This window comes from Oncorhynchus nerka, linkage group LG5 (assembly GCF_034236695.1).
Source record: "Oncorhynchus nerka isolate Pitt River linkage group LG5, Oner_Uvic_2.0, whole genome shotgun sequence".
Classification (NCBI taxonomy): domain Eukaryota; kingdom Metazoa; phylum Chordata; class Actinopteri; order Salmoniformes; family Salmonidae; genus Oncorhynchus; species Oncorhynchus nerka.
Genome location: NC_088400.1, coordinates 60,711,835 through 60,724,881, shown reverse-complemented (window position 1 = coordinate 60,724,881; position 13,047 = coordinate 60,711,835). Strand labels below are relative to the sequence as shown.

Genomic DNA, 13,047 nt, shown 5'->3' with positions numbered 1-13,047 from the left:
TCGAGGCTGTAATCGCTGCCAAAGGTGCTTATTTATGTAAATGTTATACTTCCGCTTTTTTTAAATGTTAAAATATATTTGCAAACATTTCTAAAAACCTTCTTTTGCTTTGTCATTATTGGGTGTTGTGTGTAGATTGATGAGGGAAAAAAACATGTAATCCATTTTAGAATAAGGCTGTAATGTAACAAAATGTGGAACAGTAAAGTGGTCTGAATACTTACCGAATGCACTGTACACTCGCATCACGCAAACACACATACACACACACACACTCATACATAATCTCCCAATCAACGATCACTCCATCGACAGACACACCCAAGACTTCAGCTTAGCATGACTTTTCAAGAAGAACAAACTCGGGTTTCTCCAAACACCCTCTTCATAAGCCTTCAGGCATCTAATCAAACTATTGATCAAGCGCTGATCTAACCCTCGACCTGACATTCAAAGTGACCACAGGCATATGCAAAAAATATATTTAAAAAAATTGTCACAATGTGACATTCCAGACACATTGCATTCTCCTCGAGTAGAAGGAGACAATTGAAGGTGGCTGGGAAGTCCATATTGTGACAAAATCTTTAGTTGTTTATCAGGCTGGCAGAGCATGTGACTGACCTCACTGTGCTCCTGAAACAATGTCAGCTATGTGACTGAGGTGGAGCTCATGGCTCCTGTCCCCTCTTGACATTTGGCTGTGACTCTGCTAACGTTTTCATTAGAGGGCTAGTGGTGAATGTGAGTGCCTTGCAACAGCTTGACCCTTACAGCTCTGTGGTATTTAGGGTTATATCATGCCATAGTACTCAGTGGGTGTTGGGAGTTAGTTAGCCACTCAATACACTGTATATCTACTGCACTTCCTGATTATTCCAAGACTGAAAAAATAGTAAAAACTGGATGGGGAAAATTCCGAATAAATGGCCTCTATACACTTTAAAGGAATTGTGCTTGCTTCGGTCAAATGTTGATTTATTTCAAACTGTTCATTTAGTCAGATGGTATTGTTTTCTTACTAACCTCCATCTTACTGGTGGACATGTAATTGTGCAGGACAGGAAACCTGTAGGAGTCTAGGGGGAACACACACAAGCCAGAGTCAAAACTTCCCGAGTAACCGCTGACCTATTCAATAAACTGGCTCGAGTAAATAGTGCATTGAGATAACAAAGGAAAACAGAGGAGGAAAATGAGTTCATATTAAGGGCTTTATAATTACGGACTCTATTTCCTCACCTATAGATACGACTATTCACTATGGGGTCAGGGTGCAGCGCTTTTCAGAAATGTTCATCAACTTGGCCGCCACTGTTTAAAGATGGATACGTTTAGATCTGTGTGTCTAGGCTGTAATAGTAGAGGGATTTTATTTAACCTTTATTTAACTAGGCAAGTCAGTTAAGAACAAAGTATTATTTACAATGATGGCCTATCAAAAGGCAAAAGACCTCCTGCAGGGAACGAGGGCTGGGATTAAAGACATTAAATATAAATATAGAACAAAACACACAACACTACATAAAGAGAGACCTAAAACAACAACATAGCAAGGGAGCAACACATGACAACACAGCATGGTAGGAAATGTTCATTATTCTAAGACAGCCATTTAAAAATGATAGTGTGTGTCCATCTCACAGATTTCAGTACATAAACATTAGTGCACACCAGATAAGTGACATGTGATTTGTAGCAATGAAATGTGGCCAATGCAACACATTTATATAAGTATATATTTACTAACTAACTGGTGCAGGGAATCTCCACTGTTTAACCACCAAATAAGATTACACGATTACAGTCAATGTGGACATGTGTTCCTGGGCTTAATTTGATTAAACTCCTACTTGGTAAGTGACTGCTACTGTGTAAATTAAACTTGAGTATAGGGACAATGTCCATCGCCTGCTATAGTCCAGTCTGACCTTGTGTGATAGTGTTGAACCAAGCGGAGCCTCCAAACAGTAGATTTCTACTCCCTCAATGGTGCTACTTTGTTTCAAATAAATCACAGGCAAGGGTGTGTGTATTCATTAGTTGCAATCCGTTGCAAAACCTTTTGTCTGTTGCATAATGCTTTGCAAAATAAACTGTTTACTGTTTGCTTTAGGTGTGATGGTGTGGGGGTGCTTTGCTGGTGACACTGTATGTGATTTGTTTAGATATCTTATCCAGCATGGCTACCACAGCATTCTGTAGCGATACACCATCCCATCTGGTTTGAGGCTTAGTGGGACTATCAGTTGTTTTTCAACAGGACAATGACCCAACACACCTCCTGGCTGTGTAAGGGCCATTTGACCAAGGAGAGTGATGGAGTGCTGCATCAGAGGAACTTCCCTCCAGAATCACCCGATCTCAATCCAATTAGTTGGACCGCAGAGTGAAGGAAAAGCAGCCAACAAGTGCTCAGCATATGTGGGAACTTCTTCAAGACTGTTTGAAAAGCATTCCAGGTGAAGCTGGTTGAGGGAATGCTAAGAGTGTACAAAGCTGTCATCAAGGCAAAGGGCAAATACACAATATATTTAGATTTGTTTAACACTTCTTTGGTTACTACATGATTCCATATGTGTTATTTCATAGTTTTGATGTCTTCACTATTATTCTACTATGTAGAACATAGTAAAAATAAAGACAAATCCTTGAATGAGTAGGTGTGTCCAAACTTTTGACTGGTACTGTACATGAATTTGTACAATACAAACTCTTGTTTTCATTTGGAGGAAAGGGTTTTTGTTGCAACAGACAACACATTTTGCAATGGAATCTGACTAATGAAAAACAATAAAAATAAAAAATGAATACACCCCAGATCAATCCTCCCCATTTATGTGAATGCATTGTAGACACAGAAATCAGAATGGGTTACCTTCAGTATAGTATCACCACACAGGACAACATGACTGACGATGCAAAGATGGCAGCACACAAACCTATAAGCCATACTGTATAGTCTCTAGTCCAAGCAGGATGAGAAGGGTACAGTAACTAAGACTAGAAATGTGTTTACAAGTTAAAGGGACTACCGAGGGTTCACCCAGTTGAAATAATGCCATAGGAGCCCTAGGGTTCACTAGGCTGTATAGTACAGTAGGGTCTATGTGTAGACAGGGCAGAGTCTGTGATGTCAGAGGGCTGGGCAGGGCCAGAAGGTGCAGTAGGCTGTCTGCTAAACAAGGATTACAGAGCAAGGGATCTCTCCCTCTCTCTAATTCTCTCCCTCTGATGGTGGTGAAATGACAGTCATGTTGATGGAAGATATCTCATTTCTGGACAGAGAGAGGTAAGGCCATTGTCTAGTTGAAGTAGACAATGTCTACTGATTTGTGGATTCGATTGTTGTGTAACTGCTGGACAATATGTTGGGACAGGGCTTGGGGAACACTAATCCGTCTTGCTCTTGGAGGAGTAAAGCCTATTCTGGTTTGCATTAGCCAGTTGACCAACATGGCCCAGGCAGGGCTGCATTTAATTATGTGCTTGGTCTATTCTGAGTATATTTGCTCTATTCTAAAGAGAGAAAAAAATGTGTGAATTTAAGTGTTTAACATATTCAATTACATTCCCTGATTACCACTATCATTCAGTTATGCATTGGTTTAAGAGTACAGGACAGAACGGCTATATAGTAAAACGTATTTTAGTTATGTAATTTAGATGTTCACAGGAGCCCCCAGCATATTCTTCCACATTGAGTGGAGGGCAGGCATACCCAAAGTGTTGGGAGTCCTAGAACTATAAAGCCTCCTAGCAACGCATTCCGGAGAGCAGCACTCACGTATTACAGTATAGGAACGTGGTGACGAACATTTACTCACAGCTGCAGAGGAAGGCATGCATTGTTGAACTCGCTTCTGACATAAACTAGGGGTTTGACACTTTGCATGCTGGTGCTCAGTTTTGTCAACTACGCGTTCCCCAAAACGCTGAACAATACGTTTGTGTGCGTGAATATTAGGTCTTTCTTATTTGACGACCGTGTCCAGAAAAGCCGTTCCGATGTTGTCTCGTAAGTAGACTTCTGTTGTTGTAGTTTGTATCACGTTTAAACGACAAGTAGTAGTAGTATAAAAGCAATTGGAAGTGACATTAAAACATGACATTTCGAACTAGTGTGCCAAATACGCACAAAGTCAAAATCCAGTAATTGTCAGGTGGTCAAGTCTGGTGACAATTTTAAAATGACAACAATTGAAATGTATTTACTCTTGCTGAGTAAATCTTATAGGATATGTCCATGTTTTTGTCTGCGAAAAGGAGGACGACTGTGGTTTTAGATTTCACATATACAGAAACATTGTATAATTCCTGTACATAAGTATTTCATGTCAAGCACTTGGATGTGTGAGTAGCCCCAGCTTTACAAGTGGATGAATGTTTATTTTTTTCAGAGACCATGAAGGGATGGGATGGGAAGGGTTAATCAGTTAGGCCCAGAGGGGCTCCTCTCTCAGGCATTTAAATGCCATCTCCAAAGTACTTTTAGAGCAGGAACAAGACATTTCACACAGGTCCTCAGAGGTCGGGGCCAGGCAAGACTTAGTCTGTGATAAACTATATATGCATAAGTATGTGGACACCCCCTTCAAATGAGTGGATTTGGCTTTTTCAGGCACACCTGTTTTTGACAGGAGTCTAAAATTGAGTGTGCAGCCATGTAATCTCCATAGATAAACATTGGCAGTAGAATGGCCTTACTGAAGAGCTCAGTGACTTTCAATGTGGCACCTTCAAGGGATGCCACCTTTGCAACAAGTCAGTTTGTCAAATTTCTGCCCTTCTAGAGCTGCCCTGGTCAACATTTAAGTGCTGTTATTGTGAAGTGGAAATGTCTAGGAGCAACAGCGGCTCTGCCGCAAAGTAGTAGGCCACACAAGCTTACAAAACAGGATTGCTAAGTGCTGAAGCACATGGCGTGTAAAGATCGGCTGTCCTCTGTTGCAACCCGAGGAATCTGGGTTTGGCGGATGCCAGGAGGAGGCTACCTTCCCCAATGCATAGTTACAACTGTAATGTTTGGTGGAGGAGAAATAATGGTCTGGGGATGTTTTTCATGGGCTAGGCCCCTTCATCGGGCCCCTTAGTTCCAGTGAAGGGAAATCTTAACGCTACAGCATACAATTACATTCGAGAAGATGATGTGCTTCCAACTTTGTGGCAACAGTCTGAGGAAGGCCCTTTCCTGTTTCAGCATGACCATGCCCCCATGCACAAAACAAGGTCCATACAGAAATGATTTGTTGAGATCGGTGTGGAAGAACTTGACTGGCCTGTACAGAGCCCTGGCCTCAACTCCATCGAACACCTTTGGGATGAATTGAAACACCGACTGCCAGCCAGGCCTAATCGCCCAACGTCAGTGCCCGACCTCACTAATGTTTTTGTGGCTGAATAGAAACCAGTCCTCGCAGCAATGTTCCAACATGTAGTGGAACGCCTTCCCAGAAGAGTGGAGGCTGTTATAGCAGCAAATGGGGGACCAACTCCATATTATTGCCCACGACTTTGGAATGAGATGTTGGACGAGCAGGTGTCCACATACTTTTGGTCATGCAGTGTAAGTCCTGTACCACCGTAACACTTAGTTGACTGTGACATCAGCTTCTCACAGGATGTCAACTTCTCCTTATGTTGACATTGTCCCTCTCTGTTAGGTGATTCACCTGAGATTCAGTCAAGTCTCAGACTTTGGTCGCGTCTAGACCCCTGGGGAAGATCCATGGAGGAGGAGGAGAACCCTTTGGAGAGGGAGCATGCTCTAGCAGTGGTTCTACCAGGAGGCCTGGAGAAAATGGCCACGGTACATGGGAGGTAAGAGGCATACAGACAGAATGTTTCATTGGAGCCATACGAAGTCATGCTGTGTATTTGGAATGGATTGACTGAGTATGAAAATGGATGCACTCACTAATGTAAGTCTCTCTGGATAAGAGCGTTTTTCTAAATGACTTAAATGTAAATTGATTCCTCTTTTTATTTGAACATCATTAAAATACATTTTAACCATGAATATAGCTCTATACCATGGACACATGTAGTACACCTGCACTGTGTTTGTATCTCTACAGTAAACCTGTGATGGACTTACTGGTCACACTCTGTGCCCAGTACCACCTGAATCCATCTGACTTCACCATGGAAATCCAGTCGGCCAATAGAAACGACATCTCCTTCAAACCCAGCACTCTGATTGGAGCCATGGAGCCTCACAGGATCCTACTGAAACCTAAAGGGGGAGAGGAGAAGATGATAAAGAGGCCGTACGTGCCAGAGGTAAATACTGACAAAATGCATCTGTACACACTAGCCAATCTCCAACCTAGGTCAGTTCATGAACTGAAGGGATACTGTTTCCTGTAGGTCACCGTACGTCTGCTGATCAACTACAAGAAGAACCATAAGGCCGTTGTGAGGGTGAACCCTAGAGTCCCTCTGGAGCAGCTCCTGCCTGCGGTGTGTGAGAAGTGTGAGTTTGACCTGGAGTCCACCATTTTGCTGAGCGCCAACGACTCTGAAGGACCTTTAAACCTCAGCAGGTCCCTCGATGACTATGGACTAAGGGAACTATACGCCAAGGACATGGCAGGTGAGAGATGATTTTATGTTACTCTGCTTTTTGAGTTTTGGTGCCACTGGTAGTGATGACGTACTTGTTTCATACCCAAACTGTGTTTTCGAGACTGTCTACAGAATGCTATTTACCCACTGAGTGCATAGTGGCTATATACTGTAAATATGAAAATGCTAACATGGATGTCTTGAACAGCTGTCAGTCCTGAAGTGGTTATCACACTACCTCCCGCCGAGGGTACAAAACTTAACGAAAATCTCTGAAAATGCCCCAAGATTTCGGCAATGAGCACATTTCATTAGAATACCAGTTCTCAACCATCTGTCGTTGCTATTTCTTTCTCCTAGAAGCACCTGTAGAAACACCCCCCCTACCAAGTAAAGAGCAGAAACAGAAGGAGAAAGAGAACAGGGGATTGTTCGGCTTATTCAGGAGAATTAAGAAGAAACCAGAAAAGGTAATTTGTTTTACTCTTCCACAGCTTAGCTTTACCATCGTACGTAAGCATTGTGTAAGAAGTCGATTTTAGACTTTGACTAGATCTGTGAATGCAGTTGTTTTTTTCCTCAGCCGTGCTAGATTTGAGTGCGTGGTATGATTTCAGTGTACACCGATAAAGCTTTGTGATATGTTTTTTGTTTGTTTGTTGCTGTGGTCGTCTTCTGAAGGGTCTCTCAGTGAGTGCCCCGGCCTCGCGTGGTCTGAAAAACCTGCGGGTGGCCAGCATCAGCATGAACTCCCTGGGTATACACTCCTCCAACACCCTGCCCATGGACAACACCATGGTCAAGAAAAGACGGGCACCCATGCCCCCCATGGCAGGCTCCCAAAGTGTCCCTGCTAACCTCAACGTCCAGCCGGTGAGTGACTGGTGGTTAGGGAGTCGGATTTAGGGGTGTCTCTCGATACTCTTTCATGGTTTCCTTTGCTTGTTTGCTTTGTTAAGCCTGCATGAAACACTTAAGTGTTTCAAAAATCCCCTATTGGAAGAACAATTGGAACCATTTCCTTGTTTGACCGGTAGTTTTTTTTTAATGGTTATTATTACACCACTGTGGGGCTCTGTATGTGAAAAGACAGGGGAGGCTTCCACCATATTGACTTCACCTGATCTGATTGCCTGATTATGCCTTGCGAGTTTGGTGGTTATAGAGAAAAGGACACAAGAAAAGGAAGCATGTTAATTCTATTGAGACTCAGCCGTAGACTTTAGACTTTAACTAGTGGTTCCAAGTCATTGTTCCCTGACCACAGTGAGAATGTAAGGTAGATTTAGAGGATCCTGGGTTAAATCGCTATTTGTTTCTGGTGTTTTCCAGTTGACCTCTAGGAAGAAGAGGAGAGCCCCCCCGCCACCCCCCTGTGCCTCCCCACCACCATCCTCCTGGGTTAACACCCACAAAGGAGCACCCCAGGACACTGAGATCAAAGGTCAGTCATATTGAATCACTAGTTGACTTGTAATCTGAATGGACTCTCAGTGTTGTAATATTGAGTTAAGATCAGGGATTGGCAACTTTGATGGGGTGGGGGCGGGTCTGCATACCCAACTCATACCACCCCCCCTGCGAGCGAAACATTTTAGCGGCCCGACTCATGACCGCAAAGTTCAACAATTTACGTTTTGAGGTTCATTTCCTGCAATTCTATGATTTTTGCCATAGGGTGGTGACAATTTCTTATTTTTAAATATGATAACTGCTGATCAGTGGTACCCACCCCAGTCAGTAATTTCACCATGCTTACTACAAGTTTATATGCCTAGCTGCTAGACTAATTTACCAATTAAAAAATGAAATGCTAATGTGTGCTAATTGAGTGACTGCTGATGCACAAACGCACCTTGTGTATTTTATTATTATTCTAACTCTCAACAGTAAGTTGAGACCCCGACTGAGTTCCTTTTTTTTTTAAATAGCTCCGTGGCCCTACAAAAGGGGGGAGGCTCATGGGCTGCCAGTTGCCCATCCCTGAGTTAGAGGGGAGGCTCATGGGCTGCCAGTTGCCCATCCCTGAGTTAGAGGGGAGGCTCATGTAGAATCATGTGCTGCATATGGTGTCTCACCTGTCCTCTAGTGGTCAATATTTTAGTGGGCTCTTTCTGTTGACTCATTCCCCTGTCTGACTTGATTGTCCTGCTTGGCTGTTGGTTCTCCTTGGCAGTGGTGTCCGTCTTTTAGGCTGTTAATCACCGATTAGGGCTCCCTGTAGGCGGTACTTCTCAATCCTGGCACCTGAGCGGGATTGTAGACCACTGTTCTAAGCAGTGTCCCCTTCTTTCTCCCCTGCAGACGGCGAGTGAGAGCTGCGTCCTCCTTTCCTCTTCCTCTGTGCTGCTCCTCCTGCTCCTTCTGCTCCACTCTCCTCTTGTCCCCGTGGCGAACGATTCTTCCTCCTCTCCACCGTGTTGTTGTCTTTTTGAACTGTCATGCTTGTCACTCGGTAGTCTTTATAAGCTCTTATTTTATTTCTGTTTTAATTTGTTGATTTTGTTAGTGTGTTGTGCTTTTACCGCCTTTGTAACCTTTTTTGTTTCCTTTCTCTGCGTTTTAGATGGTAGGCTCCTCAGCACAGTAGCACAGCTTTGTTTTTCCTGCCACATCATAACTGTGCCTTCTAAAGAGACGCTACATACAATACACACCACCGTGTAAATGACGTACATTACTTCACTTGTTCACTTTTGAATGAAACCATGACGGGGATTAGGTTTTATTTTCTCCAACGTGTCTTTTCTGTCTTTGTTGTTTTTCTGTTCCTCAATTGACATGTTTTCTACCATTCACCTCTTTCTTTTCAATCAGTTTATAGTTTAAACTACATCTGTTGAGGAGATCATGTTTTCTAAGTCAGACATAGGTTGCTATTCCTTGTGCAAATGTATTCATTTGGATTTTAATAAAGTGCTTTGATTAACTTGTTTTTGTCAGAAACTGGGCTGTCTGTATTGTCTGAAATGAGTTACAACCACCTTAGTACTCATTTCAATCACAATCTAATCTACGATCATCTTTGCACCCTTATTTCCTATATTGCAATACTCAGTTAGTCAAACAACCAGCCATTCTCTATTCTAGATTAACTGAACATTCTAACAGTTTCTCTGTCTTTACAGGGAAGGGAGTATCACTTTACACACTGGAGGAGATGGGAGAGTGTGAGGAGGACCTGGACTCCACATCCTCATCCCCAAACATCTCCAGCCCTTTGAGTCAGCCCCAAGTGCCCCCCACTCCCCCTTCTACCCCATCCACTACCTCTTGTCCCTCTAGCACCTTTCCACCTTCCGATCCCTACCATCCCTCTCCTCTCTGCCCTCCCTCCCCTCCCACCCTAGGGGAGACACTAACCCCTTTCCTGCTTTGTCAAACCAGGGCCAACCTCAAGCATCCTTCGTTCCCAACCCTAAGACCCGTCAACTCCACCAATGGAGGCTCCCCTGTGTCCTTGACACAGTTGGGTGGAAGTAAGGGATTCAGTCCCCTCTCTTTACTCCAACTCAAGACCAAGGCCCCTGGTGAGGCTTGGAGGAGTCCCGGTCTGAGGGAGGGGTTGACCACCTTCACCGTGGTGCCCCGAGGGCAGTCACTGGTAGGGCAGAGGGGCTTGGAGGCGGACCTGACCCTGGCGAAGACCCAGGCCTTAGACCCAGCACAAACCATTGATGAACCCTCTAATGGTGTTGCTGAGCCTGGGTTGGAGCACCACCGGACAATGAAGAAGACACCTGTATTGCTGGAGAGGTCAGTGGTTGAGGGATCCACCCCAGAGCCTGATATGGATTCTAAACCTTCTCCTCCAGGGTTTCCAGAAGGTTCTACTGACTGGGTCATCAGTCCTCCAACCATGTCTAGTCCTTGCGAGCTTTACCAGACCGCACCAAATTCACCAGTGGTAGTCAAGCAGGAGAGTTCAGAGGTTGAGGCCCAGGAGGAGTCCGAATCACCCACAGACAGTCTAGATTCAGAACTACAGAAAAGTCTAGAGGTAGAAGTCCCAGAGGAGTCCGATTCACTCTCAGAGATACCCAACCCATACGCAGCTGACCTGTTGGCCCACACCAATGGAATACCTGGAGATGAGGTGACCTCAACTCCTGAACTACTAGAGAGCAGAGGATCGTTCCGGAAGCTCAGTCTGGTGATGGAGGCCGAAGAGGACCGTTTCTGTTTCCCTCCACCCCCTCCCCCTGTGTGCTATGATAAGGAGGTGGAAGAGACTGAGCCAACCCAGTTACGATTGAGGCCTCCTGGGGGAAGAAATCACCGCCCGCCCTCTTATCCTCCCTCTTCTCTTCCTACGCTGAGTCGTACCTTCTGTGAACCAGCAGAGGGAGACAATCAGACTAACGCCCCTTCACCCAAACCATACGTGCCTGCAGCCAAAGCCCTGGCCAGGAAAACCGGCATCCCCTCCTGCTTTGCCCAGGCTGTGGCTCTAGCCGTCCGTAAGTCTCAGTCCTCCCGAAGGCCAGCACCAGACTTGCTTCCCCCCTGTTCCTCCCATTCCGGTTCCTCACCCTCCTCTGCCTTACCGCTAACCAATGTGGTGAGTGATGATTTTGACCTGCGTTGACACGGTGATGACATGCTGGCAAAATTTGTCATTGTAGAAACTGGATTGGACCAACAACTGAACCATTGGTTACCCCTATCATACTACGATGTGGTTGCTTCTATACATAAAGTTGCCATTCTTAACTTTCATGATCTCTCTCTGTAAACCTCACATGTTCCACAGGTGAACTCTTTACATAAGTAGAGCCTGGTGGGAGTGGAATGGAATGGGGTCAAACATGGTTTCCATGTGTTTGATTTAATTCCTCCTCCTATAGGTCATATCACCAGCCTCCACTGCTTTACACAGGAAAGAAGGGAAGGGCATATCTTTGTGTGTGTACATTTTACAGTGGGGATTTTTTTTCTCTCTGGAAAGACGTCATTTGTTACATTGAATGGCGACCTACGCCTTTCTAAACAGTCCTGCCAGGCTGGTATTCTTCTGAGACACCTTGGTGTTTGTCTGTTATCTTTGTGGTATATGGCCCTGTGGAATACCTCTGTGGACACGATCACACTCTGTGTGACCTGGTGGAGGAAGGACTTCATCTAAACTGGTGATATTTCTGTCTCTTGTCCCACAGGGGCCATAATGGCTTCTTAGTAAATCTGTGAATGGAAGTTCCTGTTTAGAGTGAGGCGACTGCAGTGAAGTAGAGCCGGCCACCACATAGTCACATGACCTCCAAGTGGACCCCGCTTAGAGGAGTCCAGGCCCCTTGTTTTGCACGGGGAGTCAGCACGTTATAGAAACAACGTTTATCCAAGACTTCATCCAAGAGTTTGGTTAGTGTACAGGTAATTTTATGTTCACTGAATGTTTTTTTTTGTTTCATGCTACCTGTATTAACTGGAGGCAGTGCTGCCTTATGTTATTAAGATGTTTGACTTACGTGACGATGCATTTCTTATTTGACCTTGGTAGTACAGTATTTATGGGATCTACATTTTTGTACATGGAGTTTCCTGTTGGCTCATTTGTGTTGAAATGTGCCAAAACCGAGATTAAATCATATGTAATCTCTCATTTTATTTATAATTATTTAATTTTTTATGTCAAGGACAGAGCTCTGAAATAAGACGACTTAAAATGTTACATTTCCTTCCACGTATCACACCTTTCTGAGTGAATCATTTTTTTTATAAATCCATTTTTTTCGCAGACATATCATGACTATATAATATAAAAAATGATCAACCATAATCAACTAAAATGTGTTGCTTTTTTTTGCCACTGGAGAGCAGGAGCACACTTCACAAATAAGTAATGTACAGAACCTCTGAGTGAGCTGTTTTGTGATCCACACTTGATAAATTAATAGCATTGACATCCAGATATTTAAGAAGAGCATCAATTATACATGTTCTTTCTTTACTGGTTATACTTTTTATTTTAAATGCATTCGTGTGTTTCAGTTCAAGCCTTGTTTTATTGTCCATTATTGAGTTATGGTTGGTATTTGACAAGGATATTCTACAGGGAGCTATGTGTAGAACATTGATGGAAGATGATGCACATGATGTGAAAATAATGTCCTTGTTATGCATTCTATGTTGGTCAGAGTGCAACACTACAGAATAAACTGAGAATATAATGCGTCAAATCTTGTACTGTTGACATATTGTACCTCTGCCCGAAGGCTGCACTGTGTAACAGTATGCATGGGTGCTGAGTGCATCCACAGTATATTGATTCAGCTCTGGCCTTAGAGACAGCCGGCAAGCAGCAGTTGCTACATACAGTCAGACCTAGCCAGAGCAGATGCAGCCTGTGGTTAAAGCCTCTTACTACCATACCAGGGCAGAGAGCTGGGATACAGTCCTCGCCTCTAGCTTCATCCTTTTCACCACCTGAGAAGGAGGGAGGGAGGGGGGGGTGACAGAAGGTGACCTCTGACCCTATCGTGT

At 44.0% G+C, this 13,047-nt stretch overlaps 1 protein-coding gene across 2 annotated transcripts; it reads left to right on the top strand.

Annotated features, from left to right (window-relative positions):
• The first annotated feature begins 3,165 nt into the window (after window positions 1-3,165).
• LOC115129757 (mucin-2-like) lies at window positions 3,166-12,743 on the top strand. 2 transcript variants are annotated; one of them, XM_029660452.2, is made up of 8 exons: window positions 3,166-3,292; window positions 5,664-5,820; window positions 6,078-6,282; window positions 6,370-6,595; window positions 6,928-7,037; window positions 7,249-7,440; window positions 7,900-8,011; window positions 9,696-12,743. In XM_029660452.2, the coding sequence occupies exons 2-8, from the start codon at window positions 5,729-5,731 to the stop codon at window positions 11,153-11,155; spliced, it is 2,397 nt and encodes a 798-aa protein (XP_029516312.2). In that variant the 5' UTR covers window positions 3,166-3,292; window positions 5,664-5,728; the 3' UTR covers window positions 11,156-12,743. The 2 variants fall into 2 exon arrangements, with proteins under 2 accessions (XP_029516312.2, XP_029516311.2); XM_029660451.2 differs by lacking the exon at window positions 3,166-3,292 and adding an exon at window positions 3,768-4,018.
• Window positions 12,744-13,047: the final 304 nt, after the last annotated feature.

Coding starts and splice junctions, on each gene's coding strand:
- LOC115129757 (XM_029660451.2), top strand. Junction 6,283..6,369: donor AGAGGCCGTACGTGCCAGAG/GTAAATACTGAC, acceptor TGTTTCCTGTAG/GTCACCGTACGTCTGCTGAT. Junction 7,441..7,899: donor CTAACCTCAACGTCCAGCCG/GTGAGTGACTGG, acceptor GGTGTTTTCCAG/TTGACCTCTAGGAAGAAGAG.